Source organism: Vollenhovia emeryi, unplaced genomic scaffold, assembly GCF_000949405.1.
Source record: "Vollenhovia emeryi isolate VEMERY1.0 unplaced genomic scaffold, V.emery_V1.0 DF939256.1, whole genome shotgun sequence".
Classification (NCBI taxonomy): domain Eukaryota; kingdom Metazoa; phylum Arthropoda; class Insecta; order Hymenoptera; family Formicidae; genus Vollenhovia; species Vollenhovia emeryi.
Window position 1 is genome coordinate 55,918 of NW_011967110.1, and position 16,683 is coordinate 72,600.

The window sequence follows — 16,683 nt, forward strand, 5'->3', positions numbered from 1 at the left end:
ATGCCGGTTGTTCACCGGCGTGTGAAATATTTAATTATAATCGTATTTATTACAGTATGTCTGCGATGTATTATAACAATGTTAATTGTTAACATGTCTTAGGCGGTGTTGGTGTATTTGTGACGTACATGTGTCGAGCAAGGCTCGGGCAGAAAGTAATCTGATTAACGATGAGTTATACAAAACTAATCGTGTTAATCGAATTAGTGATTAGTTGTTATGACGATTAAGTAAGGTAATCATTATATTAATGAAGTAAATGCACGCTCTAATATATTCGAAAACTTTTAGATCGATCAGGTCACGCAGAAGTATTGTACAATTCACATGTTATTCGTGAGAGTACACTGCTAATTCATCTGATACTTTAACCAGTGATGGTTTTGTGCATGAAAGGAGGGGCAGTGTTTTTCGAATTATACATCCGGCAAATGTTGATTACTTCAATCGTGATTACTTCATTAATTACTTGTGGCAATAATCGTGAAAGTAATTGGTTGTTTGCCCGTAACTGCTTTCAAGGACCGGAACCGAAATAAGAAGTTGACAGGAAAGATATTGTGCATGACAGTCTAACTGTTGTACTACTGTGTATAGTGACTGAATCCGATCGGAATCCGCTCGGGATTCGATCGGCACAGTGGGCCCGATTAATTAAGCTCGGTGGGAGCCGATCGAAGGGAGTAGTTCACACACACAAATACACACTTCGAGGAGGATCATCAGTCGATCGCGCGCTCTTCGGGGGCGTCCTACCCGGCGCCTGCTAACACATCGGCCAATACAGTGCACGTTGACCCCACACGTATATGAACCAACGACTTATTTGAACGCGCGTTCCTCGACACATTGGAGCGACCGATCGCGCAATTTTAACCCTTTACCTGCGTGAGCAATTTCACCTTGATCCCTCGCGGGGCCAGCAAATCGGAAGGAGCGCGGTAAAATACGTTTATACGAAGTTTATCTCATCCCTTTTACGATAACAATTGGCAGGGGACTTCTCTCCCTGTTGTAACTGGATAATTGGATAATTTTGTTAGCTCGAGCAACAGTCAAGCTCTAGAGAAACTACTCGACGTAACTATGGATTTCGCGATAGTGGTGGCTTATCAGAGAGAGAGAGAGAGGTATTCGTCTCGAGTCGCGGGATAAAGGGTTAAAGTTGACGCCCGGGGTCTCTACACGTTGTCATCCGAGCCTCACTAGTAATCGACTGACGATCCCCCTCGCATTGGATGGCCTGTGTTAACGTGTCACCACCGTGTCCCCTCTTTCCCCTCCCCAAGCCTTCGCCGTTCCCTTCCGGCCCTCTCTCCCCCGCCTGTGATCTCCCCCACTGACTGTGATCCCGTTGATAATTGATGATGAGGAACCGGCGGGTCACGTGGCTGTGTTAATGTGTTGCAGGGGGGGTGGGACGCAATCGGAAGCACGTTGGCGATACAACTGGTCAGGTGGTGATGCAGGGCCCGGGGCGTTTTCCGTGCCGACTCTGCGGAAACGTTTACAGGCACCTTGCCTCGCTGACCCAGCACCTCGAAGTGCATCGCAACCAGACTACCTGCATCGTCTGCCACACCACTCTCAGTCGTAGAACCGACCTGCGGCGTCACATGCGCCTGAAACACCAAATACCCTGGCAAAAAACGATCCACAGGCAGCGCAGCCCGAAAAGCGAATTGGACTCGTAGATCACAACACGCACCGCACCCTCTCTCTCTATCTCTCCTTCTCTCTGAGATAATAGATATCGGTCGTCCTGGCGATTCACCATTTACTGAACGCCCGAGCGGAGCATCGCTTCTGGGCTCCGCTCCCAGCCGCGGATATCTCGCGCGTTCGCCGATGCGAGAGCTCGCTTCTCCGTACCGATCGCAGCATCTCTCGTCATCTTAACACTACGTTTCTCGAATTTCTCTGTCGCGGCCGTGGTCTTGAGTAACCCGAGCTTGATTTAAATTTCACTGTCCACGGCGATAGGTGTCCGCCAACTTGTGGTTAAAGACGTTCATTTTGGTTTTTTTTTTTTTAGAAATAGGAAGAGAGAAGTCTATATTTTTTATTGTAAACTGACGTATTTCGCGTTAGCTGCACTGCGAGGAGCATTGCGGGCACTTGACGATAGTGTTGAGATGACGACCGTTCACATTCACAATTATTCAGGGACGTAATTGTTTGGAGAGCGAGGCTCTCGCAGATGAAAACTTACGCGCCTCTTTGCTTGCTAATTTCTTCTCGCGATGCATGCGAGCGAGTTGAACCTCGGAGGGTACGCACCCTCCTGAAGATATGTTAATTGATTCTTTTTTATTTGATACGAATGTTGTTGCTGAACAATAGCGTTTATTTCTCAAGGTGGTAGAAAAGGTAGTTCACGAGCGAAACGCGATGTGACAAGTACGATGCGGGATTTCGATCTTGCAGCCTCCTCCTCTCGAAAAATTAAGTGTTTTCAAGCGGAGTCTTTTTTTTTTAAATAATTTTTACATTGTTTAAGCGGCACTCGATTATTGTTACGAGAGCAAGCTGGCTCGATGAGTGGCAATGTGCTTCGTCTGACGTGTACATCCTTAATTTAGTCCAAGCTCTAATTGCAACGGATTTCTACTGGAGTACTAAATATTTATATAGTCGTGCATCTAAAAATCGTGCATCTTCGTTGACGCATTTAAACGCGCTGAGAAGTGCCGCCGAATCGTCGGCGATTCGCGCACTCGTTATATCTTAACGGGTGCGTAAAACACGGCGGGTGAACGAAATTGGAGGGCGAGTCGGAACAAAATTAATAAATTCGCACGCGCGAGAACGAGGTGCGGAGGTAAATTCTTTCGGGGAGGCCTCGACTCCAAAAGCGAGCGATGCGTGCGTCGGCGGGCAATTGGAGCGAGGGGGGCCTCTTGAATTCGGAGCGATTCGATCTAACTCATGGTTCGCCGATCCTGTTCATCCGCCGTAAATATATGGAGCGTATCCGGGCGTGCAGGCAGCAATGCTTCGGCGATCCAATATTCGCTACCGAGCCTCGCCCACGTGGAACATCGCTCTGAGGTATCTCGCTGGTGTATCTTAGATACGCTCCGTACGTGCCGTACGACTTTGCTGAAAGGTAGTGGATATAGCTGCGCTTTTCGAAATTTGATTTTTTTTTTTGCGTAGAGGCGACCGCGACGCTCCCGCGTCTCCCTCCGCCTCGGCAAGTTATCCGCACGCGGCCGACCGGCCCCGGTTTAGATGCGTTTACCGCGCGTGAATTGATGTGTCTAGCTTCGCTGTACGCGCGTATTTAACTTCGCTAAGAGTGTGCAATTGGCGATTGTGTTTTACGTTAGCGGAACTTGCGCGACTTCGCGCCTTAGGCGCGTTAAGAGGCGAGAATTAAGTGATACGTGTTTAAGGATCTGAGTATCGTATACGTCGCAGATATGAACGGAGGCGGCTCTATCGGACGACGAGGACCTAAGAGGAAGATCTCGCGTGAAAGAAGAGTTCAGTACAATTACGTTACGTTAAGTAGGAGGATCCTCGCGCTCGTTAGACCCCCCGGTAAAAGAATTCACCGAACCTCCTCCTCCACGAGGACTTCTTGGTTTTATCGCGAAGGAGTCCCTCGCGAAAGGGACTCGAGGATCTCATCGGTGGAGCGAGAGACCCGGTATTTTCACGTAAAAGCCCGTAAAGTTAGAGTCGTCTCCCCTCCGGATTAACAAGAATCAGCGGTCTTGAAGGATTCTAGTCATTATTATAACGGAAACATTAGATTATCGAGATCTTTCTATCGCTCGTTCACACAGGTCTCTATGACGGATCGAAGTTATTTTTTTATACTCCTCGAGCGCGCCCCGGGGGCCTCTCTCTCTTCGCGGCCGCGTCATGTCTTCACAAGACATCTTCGCAGCGTCGTGATCCTATCTTTCTATCTCTCTCTCTCTCTCTCTCTCTCTCTCTCTCTCTCTCTTTCTCTCTGCAGCCACAACCCCCGACACGTTACACGGACTCTGTTTACACGTTTACGTGCACCACGTGCCGAAGTTTCTTTGCGAACGACTCTCGGGCTCGGTGTACACCTGAAAAGCTCGTTTCCTTTGCCGGTACCGTTTCGCGTCCCTTCTCGAGTGATTTTTCAATTCATCCGCAATTTCGCGATCATGCACAAGACTGCCCTCTCTAAAATTGGGAGAAATGTAAAGTAAGATTTCAGCATTGCCGAGAGTAGCCGTTGATAATGAAGCTTCTAAATGTACACCGAGCCTCAGCTTCAGCTGTTGAGACAGCGCATAGACAGTGCCTTATACACAAATACCTGGTTTTACATTTTACGCATTGACTTCTCCAGATGTTTACCATAGACAAGAATATATCTAGCGGTGCGAAGCATCCGGAAAGTAGCCGTTAATTCTGTTACCGGCCTCGTGTAAACATTGTCTTTGTATAAAAGAGCGCGAAAGCAGCGTTTCTCGACTCCGCGTAAAATCAGGCGGCACACGTTTGCGTCCCTTGAAGACGAGGAAGCTAAGTTTTGAGAATGTGGATCCTAAGAGTCGGGTCCGGGCATTTCCCAGACTCGCCGATACCTGTGTTATAAGTTAATCGTAGTTTAAGCTTGTTGGAATCTCGTTTAATTTGTTACGGTTATTCCTCCTTATTGTTGATACGAACGCTCGGGAAAAATTCGCGTTATAATTTAGCGTAGGCGTTTCTCAGAGCCAACCTCGGAGCGATTGAAATCGCAGATGTAGAGACGCGATCTTACCGAAGAGAGAACTGCATATATTATTTTCGGAGATTGCGAACACAATATTTTTTTAATTTTCTATTCACTCCGGTCTCGTTTCTTATTTATTTGCACGCCATATTATCGCATTATCCTATTTGTTCGCGATGCCATACGACATAATCTCCGAAGGGTCGATATAATCTTTTACGATCTTGGGGAAACGCTGATTTCGACCGCCTGCGAAATGCGTCAATATATATCCAAAGACAGATCTGAATATAAGACGTCACCGTTACCGTTGTTGTTGTTATCAAATAAATAATCTACATACATCAGGAGCGACATCGCAAGCGGGGATACCTTATTTTAGCGAGCGCATTCAAGAGTATTATGGCAACAAGTAGTACAATAACCGAATACGGCGCGCACGTGCGCGCGCGTGTCTGCATTTCGTTTCGTTTTTCGAGAGTGACATTGCACTTGTGCACCTAACTATTTACTCGTAGGTATAAGTGATCGTAATCATAGTTGTTGATCGTAGCACGAAAATCCGCGTCTAGAACGGATTGCCTCATTTAACTCATTAATTGCCGTTTAGAGAATCGCACCGCGGGACGCAGTCAGTGACAATTTTTAACGCCCTTGAACAAAACGCTGTAGAACGACGTGATATAACGATTGGCACTTAATGGGTTAATACGAAGCTACGTACGTGAGAACACATAAGCATCCAACACGCGACTATCGCGGAGACTGTGTCAGGGATCCTCAAACTCCGCGAAATTAATCTGAATTTACATTCGGAAATGTTGCTTGGCAAAATTGTTGTACACGGTCAAACCAATTTGTCCCCTTTTTTCAATATTTTCTCTTGCATTAAAATTTATTTCGTTAATTTTCCTTCGTGTCTTTCTTACCGAAGTCATCAGCACGTATAAAAATATTAATCTTTTATACGCGTGCGTATGCAAATGCTCTAATTTTTTATATTCTTTGTAAGATAATATTCTTCTTGTAAAAGTAAAAGAAATATTAGATGATATAAAAATAAAAATAAAATTGTAAGAGACAAGATTTGGTGCAATGAGATTTAAGTATCCCTGCAACAGATAAATTGCGATAGGTATTGCGATGGTAAGAAATTGTACAGGTTGACAAACAAAAAAATGCACGAGTAAAGTAAAAGAAAGGATCGGGCCAAACGTACTTGGGCAGAAAATTTCAGCCAACGCAGTGGAAAAGCGTCGTACCACTGGTAGGACGAGGCGTGCGAAGATAGACGGAGGTAAAAGTGAAATGATCGATGAAGGGACACGTAAAATTGCTGGGGCACGTAACGTCAGGTACAGTTTGCGCAAATCGCAGTAAAATGAACCTCATGGAGACCCTCGGTCTTACGAGGAACACCCGAAACGCGACCCTGTCTGCGCGGACGTGTTCGAAGTTAAAAGTTCTGACGCAAAGATTCAGGTAATTAGTTATCTTAGAAAGAGAGATGTAACAGTTTGCAGAATTTAGTACCGATAAAGAATACATAAGGCATGGATATACTTATACACGGCGTACGGGATGCGACACTTTTTACCTGTAAATTTCTAGGCTCGATAAAAATATATAACGGAAAAGAATCTTTCGGCATTCGTCAATATTGCATCGGACTTTTGTCAAAATTGATTCGAAAATATAATATAATTTGTGTGAATGAAAGAATGAATTTTACACTTTGCTCCTCTACAAAGATCGTTCGTGTATCTTTATCGGGCTTGAAACATTGTGGGTGGAACGTGCTGCCATTCTGTACGCTGCGATATCGAGAACGCGCTGTCGCAAAGAAAAAGCTGTTTAACCCTTCGAGACGCAGTTTCAGCCAACAATTTCGGACTTCCTGGCCGACGGAATCTACCGTGGTGTTCAAATAAAAGTCATACAAAAAAGTGGTTTCACAGTAACGGCAAAAGATTATCCGCGCGGAAGGGTTAATTCTCTCTGAAATGAATACAGCGGACGTGTGTTGCAGCGAGTTTAGAAATTAACCGTAGATATCGTGAGACACAGTCGGTAGCACGAAAAAAAAAAAATATTGCGTTCTCTATTCAGGTACGTGTTACGTTCGGTATCATAATTGTGAGCTTGTAACTTAATTAAAAGATCGTGTAAGACTACGCTTTCAGATGTTATCGCAGTAAAATGTAAATAAAAGAATTTCTGATGGACACCCGTGTACCGAGAATCAGTGCTTGATAATTAACATTGCGTTGCGTCCCATTCCCAATGCGTCGATTATTTTTTAGACGCACCTATTAAGAATTAATTTCAGAAGAAAGATGGATACAAATTTTCCTCCCCCCCCGCCCATTAATTTTTTTCCCCCGGTCACTTCCATCGGTTTCACGCATTCTTATTATTTTATTCTAATTGTTTCCTCAAATGAACTCATTTTATGATCGCAATTCAATGAGTCGTGTCGCACCGCTGCCGCTTCTTTCGACGGCGTCGAAAGAAGTGTGCGAAAGATGGGCGACAAGGTAATGACAACCTGCCGGGAATCTTATTGCCTGGTAATAGAAATTTAAATTGTCAGATTTCAGAAATATAAATTGCTAAGACACTTGCAAGTGCACGGACGTCGTCGGCGACGAAACGATGCAACTTGCAAAGAAGCAGCCAGTGAGATTAAATGCGGACATTGCCATATGATCTTATCCCGGGAATGCGATTTAATCCTCGTGTAAACTAATAATTAATTGTAACGTCTGTTGCGTGAGATGAGTCGATGTTAATACACACGAATGTCTTTTCTCAAGTTTTTCGCTATCGTTAGTAAACCGCGTGTCTACTATGCGACCGTCGGCGGCGAAGAAACGTTCTCCCAATTTCCTACATTAATTGTGATTGGAATCGTGGATCTTCCCCCCCCCCCTCTTTTTTTAATATTTAGACTCTCTTAATTCACTTGAAATTGACGAAGGAACAAGATTCTGCTGTCCGCGCGGCATTGAACTCGCCGGAATTCTAGTCTTCTGCGAGGGCTCGCTCGTGGGCGATCGTTTGCTGGTACCGCCGGGAGGTACGATACGTTTTACGGTGTCTAACGGTAGCACCGGAGTCGCGGGGTAGCCTAGGACGTAGGGACCCAGGGGCCTGGTTAAACCTGAGGAATGCATTTGTAGAGTCGTCGAAGACGGCGATGGTGAACGTCATCAGGAACGTCCACACGACGACGTGCTGCGACAAGTGCGGCGTGACGTTCACGACGCAGCACGCGCTACTGCGGCACATCACGTCCAAGCACGAGGACTCGCCGAACTCCGCGGTCTACTGCAACATCTGCCAGCGCGTCTTTAAGACCAAGTGGAGTCGGGCGACGCACAACAGCAGATACCACAGAAACTGACCGGAGGTCTCGTCTCCGCGAGGCGCGACACGGCTCGTCTACCCCTCGTAACGTCGCCAACCCCTGTGCGCGCAGTACACACCCCCTGCGACCTGTAGTATTAGCGTATCGAGCAGCGCGATTCCGTTAATTAATAAAATGCTCTGTTTCCTCGTCCCCATTTATCCAGTTTTTTCCCCCCGAAGTTGTCGACAAACTTCATAGAAAGATTTAGAATTTTATTGTATCTATTATTATCGTACATTATTGTATATTAACGTGTCTTTGATTTAAATTAATTACTTAAGCTTTAATTTAATTTGCATTGCTTACTAAGCCTGATTTATTAAGAGGAATAAAAGTATCGAGAAGCGCACTTGTCCTCATGTACGTGAAACCATTAAATTATTCCGTTTGTCTCTTTACTTCTTCATTAAGGCACTTCATTTAGAAAATGTATGAATAATAAAAAGTAAGTATTTATCATAAATAACAAAATTTTAAACCAATAATAAATGAATGATACGTTTATACTTTTCACAGAGTGACGAAAATTTAGATAGAAAATACAGTCGGTTTGAGAATAGTGTGTGTTGACGAAATATATTTAATGCGTGGAATATTGATTACTCGCAGTCCTTTCGTGTTATTTTTTTAGTTTTTCAGTTCTGTTTTTTCGGTAAATGCACTTTAAACGGAGTTTTCAATTTTGTAAATGGCAATTGTACGTCACGAAACAATTTTCGATTAAGTCCCACTCTCTTTGCTACCAAAATTATTTCCTAAAAATGACTTTTCAGAAAATATCAACGTTTTCAACATAATATTTTGCGCTTATTGTATTTTACTTGTTATAATTTGTATTTAAATATTAGGATTATATTAAACATATAAATTATGTACAATATGTACTGTACAATAGATTACACAGTTCGAACGATATAACGCTTTCTTTCCCCAAGTATAAAATATTTTCAAAAGGTTGCATTCCACGCAAATAACTAAAATTTCACAGTGCAATATTCAATGTTGTAAAACATACATATGGCACAGTGCGAACACAGAAAGTGAACGAGAAAAGTGGTTAGTATATGCTCCTCTTCTCCCTGCGCGAGAAGTTATTTTAAATGAAAGTACGCGCTCGTCATTTTCATGATTAAATTACTTTATTAAATATTTATTTAGGGTTTTAAAGATCACATGACTATGTTATTCTATTAAAAATAACATAGAGTTTGTCACTCATGAGTGCACGTACATGATGATAAACATTTTCCTTTTTTTCCCCCTTCCGTGGCCCTTGCAATTCTTTAATTATTCTCCTCGCTGCCGTTTATAAATGAGGAATGTTGTATCTGCAGCCTCCTCTCAACGCAAGTACCAAGTGCAACACCGAACCGCCCTGGACTTTGTAATCTTGCGCAGTCTTCTCGTCGTTCCTGAAACAAGCGTACACATCTCTCTCAAACGCTGTCGACATTTTACCACTTGTGAATTTCATTATTTTTCACATTTTACCATTTCGTTGTCATTAATTGACCAGCTCAACAATTCCGCGAGTAAAACTGATCTTTCATTAACACAAAACAAATTCCCTTTTCGAAGATTCGCGTTGGGTCCCAGCTTCGAATATTATATTCTGACTTGGAAGAAAATTGGATAAACGTGACTTTGGTTTTATCGCGTAATTACTTATTCGCGCTTTCGTTTAACAAGAGTGCAGTCTTGAACGTAAACTGCACCGAGAATAACGTTGCTGTTAAAGGAACGCGAGCGCAAGGACCACGGTGGAGTATCGCTGCGGAGCAGATACCCAATTCTACGTCACAGAAAACTGCATAGTCTGTCAACGGACATTTGGAGAGAAACTAATTTTTATCACGCTACTCGCGACGCCGCGTCACGCTTCAAACCACGCTTCAGTGAGATCCGTTCGAAAGGGATAAACATACCGGGAGATTAAGATTATTAAAACTGTGGCCAACGCGAGGAACTTTTCCACACACGTGGCCGCAAGTTATAGGAGCCTCGTCTCGCGCAGCACAACTCTAAAGTCTAATCTACAATGTGCTTTCTGCATCTAGAAACATTCTATTTTATATAAACGGATCAAAACGCTCAACAAATTTGTCAACAATGTATGATTATACAATGTATAATATACAATTTATCAAATAAATTAAATAAATTAAGTAAGGCTCGTATGTGTTAAACTCAAATTTCAAAGAGTTTAAAGGACTCAAAGCCGTGACAGGATGGTAGTGTCTAAATATTCTATTCTAAATTTAATGTGAAAAAATATCACCTCGGCCAGGGTTTGAACCTGGACAATTTATCAACTTGCATAAATTTTGTAAACGTATACATTAGCTACAAAATAGAATGTTTCTAGACGCAGGGAGCACATTGTAGATTAGTCTTAAAGCCCAATGTCCACGATGCTAAAACTTGGTCCAAGTTCTAGTTTCAAGAAATCTGTGGCCAATCAACGTGCAGCTATTCCATAAAAGCTGCGAGCTGATTGGCTACACGTTTCTCGAAACTAGAACTTGGACAAAGCCCCAGCATCGTGGACATTGGCCTTAAAGGCCGTAAAACTTGATACGTACATCTGCTTGCCGGAAAATATTAGCCGCTGTTGCTGCGGTGGTATTCCCTCCTTCTCCTCCACTCTCTCTTTAATTCTCTCTACCTTGTCTGTAGGTTCTATATCTATTTCAATCTGAAAAGATCAGGCGTTATATCATTGACGTTCAACTGCTAATGCACAGTTTTTACGGGCGTTAGTACTAGATCCGACAAGTGGAAAAAAAAAGCGGAGATTCAAACGCAACTACTTCCGCTCCGACTAATACGGACAAAAGCTGTCCTGGACGCGAGCGAGAAGAGAGGTCGACCTTTTTTTCCACTTGTCCGTTTTCACGAAACGTAGCTCTACAATTTCCCCACTTGGAAAAGCTAGAGCTCCTCGAGATACAATTAACGTATCGCAACGCAAGCCGAGACGTGAGATTGTTTCGTTCCTGCGCTCTCACGCGCGCGTCATTTTGCGCCTAGCAGAAACCGTTCGACGCTCGGGATACTTGCCTCCTTCCCCGTGAGGGTCTAAAATGGAAAAAAAACCGTGATCGGTAAGCGCTACGGCGTGTCGTGCCGGCGCGAATCTCGGCACCGAGGCGCTCGGGACCGGCGCGCGTCATTACCTTCACTTTGATCAGCATCTTTCGACTGTTAACGACTGCGTTTATCACCGGCCGGGAGCGGCTCTCCGACACCACCAGAAAGACGGGACGACAGAACGTGCGAGGCCTGCAAATACGCAAAAGCACTGTCGCGGTTGTTGTCACCACCGCACGAATCTAACCTCTAGCCTCTGGCTTCATCGTCGGAAACACGACGTGCCGCCATCTGCCGGCGACGAGCGCCATTGACCGGTAAACCCGCCCCGATTATCCGGTGCTCTCGGTCTATTCCCACGTGACGTCGGAGCCGCCAGATTAAATTCACTTAGGAAATTAAGTCACATTTTATTCGTATCGTTTGTACATTCGAGAATACATGTGTGTATAAAAACGTCATTGCAAATTATACTCTCCCAACTCATCTCGGGTACGCGATTAGATTCTGTTCCGTTAGAGTTCTGTCGTGTGTATACACCAGTCACTTGTTAAATATCACATTTGGCGCCACTTCAAGGCCTGCGTCCACGATGCTGGAACTCGGTCCGAGTTACAGTTTCGAGAAATGTGTGGTCAATCAGCTCGCAGCTGTTCCGTAAAAGCCGCAAGTCGACTGGCCACGCATTTCTCGGGACTAGAACTTGGGCCGAGTTCTAGCATCGTCGACACGGACCTTTTGCGCTTCAGATGCGGCTTAACGTAACAGTTACACCTTGTCGCACGATAAATCGTTAGGAGAGTGTCATTTGTTCGTCGCTTCGGCGATACTCGGCGCATTGCGCCCGTGGGAAAACGTTCGGCGACAACGCGAGCGAGACTCCTAACGGTCCGTCATGATCTTCAGCTTCTCCTCCTGAGCCAGCAACTGATTCTTTATCTTCTGCAGCAGCTCCTTCTTCACCGAGTCCGGCACGAGCGTGCGGGCCTTGCTGGTCACCGCGGACAGCAGCGTGTCGTAGGTGATGTCGTGGCCGTGCTCCTTTATTATCTCCTTCGAGATCAGCTTCACTTGGTCCCGCCAGCCGCACTCCACCAGCCTGCGTCTCAGTAGTTCTTTCAGTCTGCGGACAAGTGGACTTGTGAACAGGTGGCACTTGGGTCCAGTTTCACACACGTCGGTTAACTGTTAACCAGAGTTCAGTCGACTTCCTATCTTTCTCCATCTTGTTATCCAAGAAGAGACAGAGGATCAATTAACCATGGGTTAGCGGTTAAACGACGTTTGTGAAACTGGCCCTTAGTGTCGACTGGGTCTGGGGAAACCTTTCCCTTAAATCCCTTAAGTCCCCGAAGTCCTGGCTAGGCTCGCGCAATGTGTCTCGTCCCGCGAGAGTCGGACTCTGCACAATATAGAAACTATTAGAAATGAATACTAAAGATCTACGTTTAAACTCACGAGTTGGAACTGATATTTTCAACCGCGATTGTATGACGCAACTCCTATATCTGTCTTGTACTTTATTCTTTTCTAATATTTGAGATCTGTGTAGAAAGGAGGGAGTGCCAGTGTGAGCCACAAAATGAACGGAACTCGGTTCTCACAATGTAGAATCAAGTTTCTCTTTAACAGCACTAAAGCCCGTATCAGACTACGGATTGGGATTGGGATTAGATTGAAATTTAACCAGTCACAGTAAAGTTTACTAATCTTAAGTTCAGTAACTTTTACTCTGATTGGTCAAATTTCAATCTGATCTCAATCTCAATCCGTAGTCTGATACGGGCTTAACGTTTTGACCCTTTTTCGGGTCTCCCTCAGTAAAAAAACTACAATGAGATTATCGAAAGTACAGCATGAGAATACAGTACAACGTATAACACAGATTGGTTCAACAGTTACAGTCAGTTACCGCGTTTAGACCGAATAAAGCGTAAGGCAATATCTTAGGGGATCAGTGCGCTATGTGACTTTCAGAGTCATTCTTCTATCATTAGGACAATAAGCTAATGGACATAAATTGAATTTTGCGCCTTTTGTTGTTCTGTAAAGTTGAGACACGTGACTTCATAATTTTCTCCTGTCACGCTTACAACACTTTATTATTATTATATGCCTCGGTGGTCGAATCGGTCGAGACGCCCGCCTAGAGCGTAGGGAAGTCCAGGTTCAAACCCTGGCCGTGGTAAAGTTTGTCGCAATACATTTGCTGTATTACTAAAATTGCCAGATACGGTCAATAAAAATCACCGATGTTATCATCATCAAGTTTCACCTAATGCTGCGTCACAGTCGTTTAACACCATCGTTAAGCCCAATCTACAATGCGCTTTCTGCATCCAGAAACATTCTATTTTACATAAACAAATCAAACCGCTTAAAATGATCTGAAAACCATGTACAAATTTATGCAATGTATAATACACAATTTATCAACTCGCACAAATTCTTTAAACGTATTCATTGACTACAGAATAGAATGTTTCTAGACGCAGAGAGCACATTGTAGATCAGGCTTTACGGATTCATCCCTCTGAGTTGTGTTAACCCTTTGCACTCCGAATTATATTTCATCTATTTTCGTCTATTGGTTTGGACTTGAAAAAATGTCAGGCGAGACTCGACAAAGAAGCTCCTGAGATAAAAAACTGATGTCGAGTCACACTCGACATAGGAGTGCAAAGACTCCTATGTCGAGTGTGACTCGACATCAGTTTAAGGGTCAAGTCCTCTTTATGTCTGGGACCATTTGGAGACTCGCCGATATTAACAGACAGAAGAGCGATTCTGAAGTCACATAGCGCACTGATCCCCTAAGATACTGGCCTTATGCTCTCTGTTCGGTCTAAACGAGATAACTGACTATACTTGTTGAACCTTGTATTATACGTTTTACTGTATTCTCGTCCTGTACTCTCGATGATCTCATTGTAGTTTCTTTTCTTTACTGAGGAAGACCCGAAGAAGGGTCGAAACGTTTGTGCTGTTAGAGAGAAATTTGATTCTACATTGTGAGAACCGAGTTCCGTTCATTTTGTGGCTCGCACTGGCTCTCTCTCTCTCCCTCCTACATATTTTCTTCGCGAAAGCCTTCGCAGCACTTTGGAATATTTAACATTTATCCCTGACATCCCGTCCGTTGCACAGCGCGTTGCTCGCAAGGGTCAATGTCGGCTTCGATGTAAATCGCATAATTGCGCGTTTACCCGTCGCGATCGCCAACCATGACCAGTCTCTGGTGCGGTGTCTTCATCAATAATTCCGTCTGCGCGCGACTTAGAGTTCGAGGAACTCCGTTTTTATCAATTATTTCCCTGCCGCCTAACCTCCCGCGTCAAAACTCGACGACGACAACGACAGCGGGACGGTTGTTTTGGTCGCAGCCGCGACCAATCGGCGCCGCCGGCTCGGTGTAAATCCCGCGGCACCGTCCACCAATTTTAAGCCGGTATCTCAACCTCGCGTTCCTTCGGGAATCTCGCCGAACATGGCCGCGAAATAGGGAATTTCTGGGAGCCGCCACGCTTCACGTTCCGGAGCGAATCAGCTCGCGTCGAGGGTCCGTTTGTTCAATCGTAGTATGCGGCGGTGCCTTTCCTTGTGCGTAAATTATATTGTGTAAGCGTTAACAATAATGAGAGGATAATGTAACTTGAGTGGAACAACAGCGCGCTGTATACATATTTTTACACCGGCGCGCCGAGACTTTCGGCAAAGAACCGGTTAACCTTAAATTAAGAAAGCGAGAGAAGCTCTTGTAAAATTCAACGTGTACATATTGCTCCTACTTTTATTGCGTTATTAAGACATGTTTGTATTTTAGAATATGGCGAGAGCGTTGAACCACATTCTTCAGAGGAGACACTTGATCACTCATATGTCAAGTGCCCTGTACTGCTTCAGTATTGGTCCCTGCACTAGGCACGGTGCTCGCTACTCGACAAAGAAATCCGTGAGCAAGGTCGACTCCAATGAAACCAATAATCAGGTACAGGTTGGCACTGCAGAAGTAGGTAAATTTCGCACGGTCTACGCTATGCATTGTCGTGGCACAAACGATCGCATCTCCATTACTTTCCTTTCAGTTAAGGAAAACCTGAAATCCGCCGGATACCTCGGAGTAATAGTCGGTGGCATCGGTGTTACGGCCCTGATAATATATACCTTATGCTCGGAGCTGTTCTCCAGCAGCAGCCCGTATGCTGTTTACAGCGAGGCTCGCGTCCGTTGCATGGAACATCCGAAGGTCATGGATGTTCTCGGGGCGCCTGTGAAGGCCTTTGGAGAAGAGACTCGTCGTGGACGTAGAAGACACATCACGTATGACCGGATAAACTTTCCGCTGTGTTTTTCTATGAAATCTTGAATATACTTCGTACGCGCGCGAATCTTGTTGCGACGTCGTGACTTGGAGATTCAAGATTTTTGAGAATATCTTCCGAGCCGCCGTTCTTTCGCAACGTATAACTGACATTTGGTCTGCGTTTGTTCCCCCAGGCATTTGTATTACGTCAAGGATGGCGTCAAGTATATGAGACTGAGATTTTACGTGCAAGGAACGAGAAGGCAGGGGACGGTGTACGCGGAAGTGAAGGAGGTAAGCCCGCGAGCTTGCGATCGAGAATTGTGTCTGCTCGCACGTGCGCTCGTATGTACAATTGTGATTTCAGAACGCGTCCGGTGGCTACGAATATTCATACCTGTACGTTACGGTGAATCATGTCGGAACGATCGTGGTAGAGGACAATCAAGATACGTCTAAAACGCACCAAGCTAACGGATCAACGATGGATTTCAACTTGTTACTGGATAATCACTAGGTGTAACTGATATACTGATAACGCAGCATCTAATGTAGCCTCAGTTTATGAGCTGTTGCAAAAATATCACGCAATGAGACATCTCGCGATGTAGTTTGAATGAATCGATAATTGCGCAATAATTTCTTTAATTAATACTTGTAAATAGCGTTACTAAAATATGTATACAATGAAATTTGATATAAAATAATATAATTTTTTAATTTATTGTATGTTTCTATACACATCTTTATTCGGTGTTGATAACAGAAGATTGTTAAATGTCAATTATTGTCTCTTAAGCAAGATAGGATGAGAGCTGATTAAGCCTTCCGGAATAAAAGTCTCAGTTTTCCTTTTTACCTCGTGTATTTGTGTAATAGCTTTTGTGCGAAAAGTCCCTTTTTCTCGGTTCCTGTGAGACTGTTTATTTAGGGATTGTCATCATTTTGCGCTTCTAGTCTAAATTTGACGGAGATAGTAATAGGATAAGTTCATAAACGTCATGGCACGACTCCGCCACGGAAACTGAACTGACTTACGAAATTCAGAGAACAAATTCCTGCGTGGTGTATTACGTGAGAGCTAAAAATATATATTATCCTCGCTATCATTTGCTCACGTCGCTGCGCGCGTCTGTCTTAGTGTACGTCTTATCAGGTTAATAGTTGTTAACC

General features: G+C 44.3%; 4 protein-coding genes across 8 annotated transcripts in view; 2 read left to right on the forward strand and 2 right to left on the reverse strand.

The window, feature by feature from the left end:
* The window catches only part of LOC105559727, a 35,152-nt gene extending 26,013 nt beyond the window's left edge, over positions 1-9,139 (forward strand). Inside the window, exon 6 of one of the 2 annotated variants that reach the window (XM_012008245.1) lies at positions 1,411-6,930. In XM_012008245.1, the coding sequence (XP_011863635.1) occupies positions 1,411-1,694 (284 nt within the window). In that variant the 3' untranslated portion in view covers positions 1,695-6,930. Of the gene's footprint in view, positions 1-1,410; positions 6,931-7,887 lie in introns of those variants that run through there. The other variant, XM_012008246.1, reaches the window with a different exon arrangement.
* Positions 9,140-9,237: 98 nt separating this feature from the next.
* Positions 9,238-11,502, reverse strand: LOC105559729 (NEDD8). The gene is made up of 4 exons (XM_012008247.1): positions 11,294-11,502; positions 11,178-11,195; positions 10,700-10,812; positions 9,238-9,529 (listed from the first exon to the last, which is right to left on the reverse strand). The coding sequence occupies exons 1-4, from the start codon at positions 11,309-11,311 to the stop codon at positions 9,424-9,426; spliced, it is 255 nt and encodes an 84-aa protein (XP_011863637.1). The 5' UTR covers positions 11,312-11,502; the 3' UTR covers positions 9,238-9,423.
* A 95-nt stretch (positions 11,503-11,597) lies between these two features.
* LOC105559731 (transcription and mRNA export factor ENY2) lies at positions 11,598-14,646 on the reverse strand. The gene is made up of 2 exons (XM_012008253.1): positions 14,414-14,646; positions 11,598-12,330 (listed from the first exon to the last, which is right to left on the reverse strand). Exons 1-2 carry the CDS (start codon positions 14,458-14,460, stop codon positions 12,090-12,092), a joined length of 288 nt encoding a protein of 95 aa, XP_011863643.1. The 5' UTR covers positions 14,461-14,646; the 3' UTR covers positions 11,598-12,089.
* An 82-nt stretch (positions 14,647-14,728) lies between these two features.
* Positions 14,729-16,368, forward strand: LOC105559730 (mitochondrial import inner membrane translocase subunit Tim21). Of its 4 annotated transcripts, none has more exons than XM_012008250.1 (5): positions 14,729-14,807; positions 15,031-15,220; positions 15,293-15,527; positions 15,705-15,804; positions 15,878-16,368. In XM_012008250.1, exons 2-5 carry the CDS (start codon positions 15,034-15,036, stop codon positions 16,025-16,027), a joined length of 672 nt encoding a protein of 223 aa, XP_011863640.1. In that variant the 5' UTR covers positions 14,729-14,807; positions 15,031-15,033; the 3' UTR covers positions 16,028-16,368. The 4 variants fall into 4 exon arrangements, with proteins under 4 accessions (XP_011863640.1, XP_011863639.1, XP_011863641.1 ...); XM_012008249.1 differs by having other exon boundaries at positions 14,747-14,825; XM_012008251.1 differs by lacking the exon at positions 14,729-14,807 and adding an exon at positions 14,836-14,964.
* The last annotated feature ends 315 nt before the right edge of the window (positions 16,369-16,683 follow it).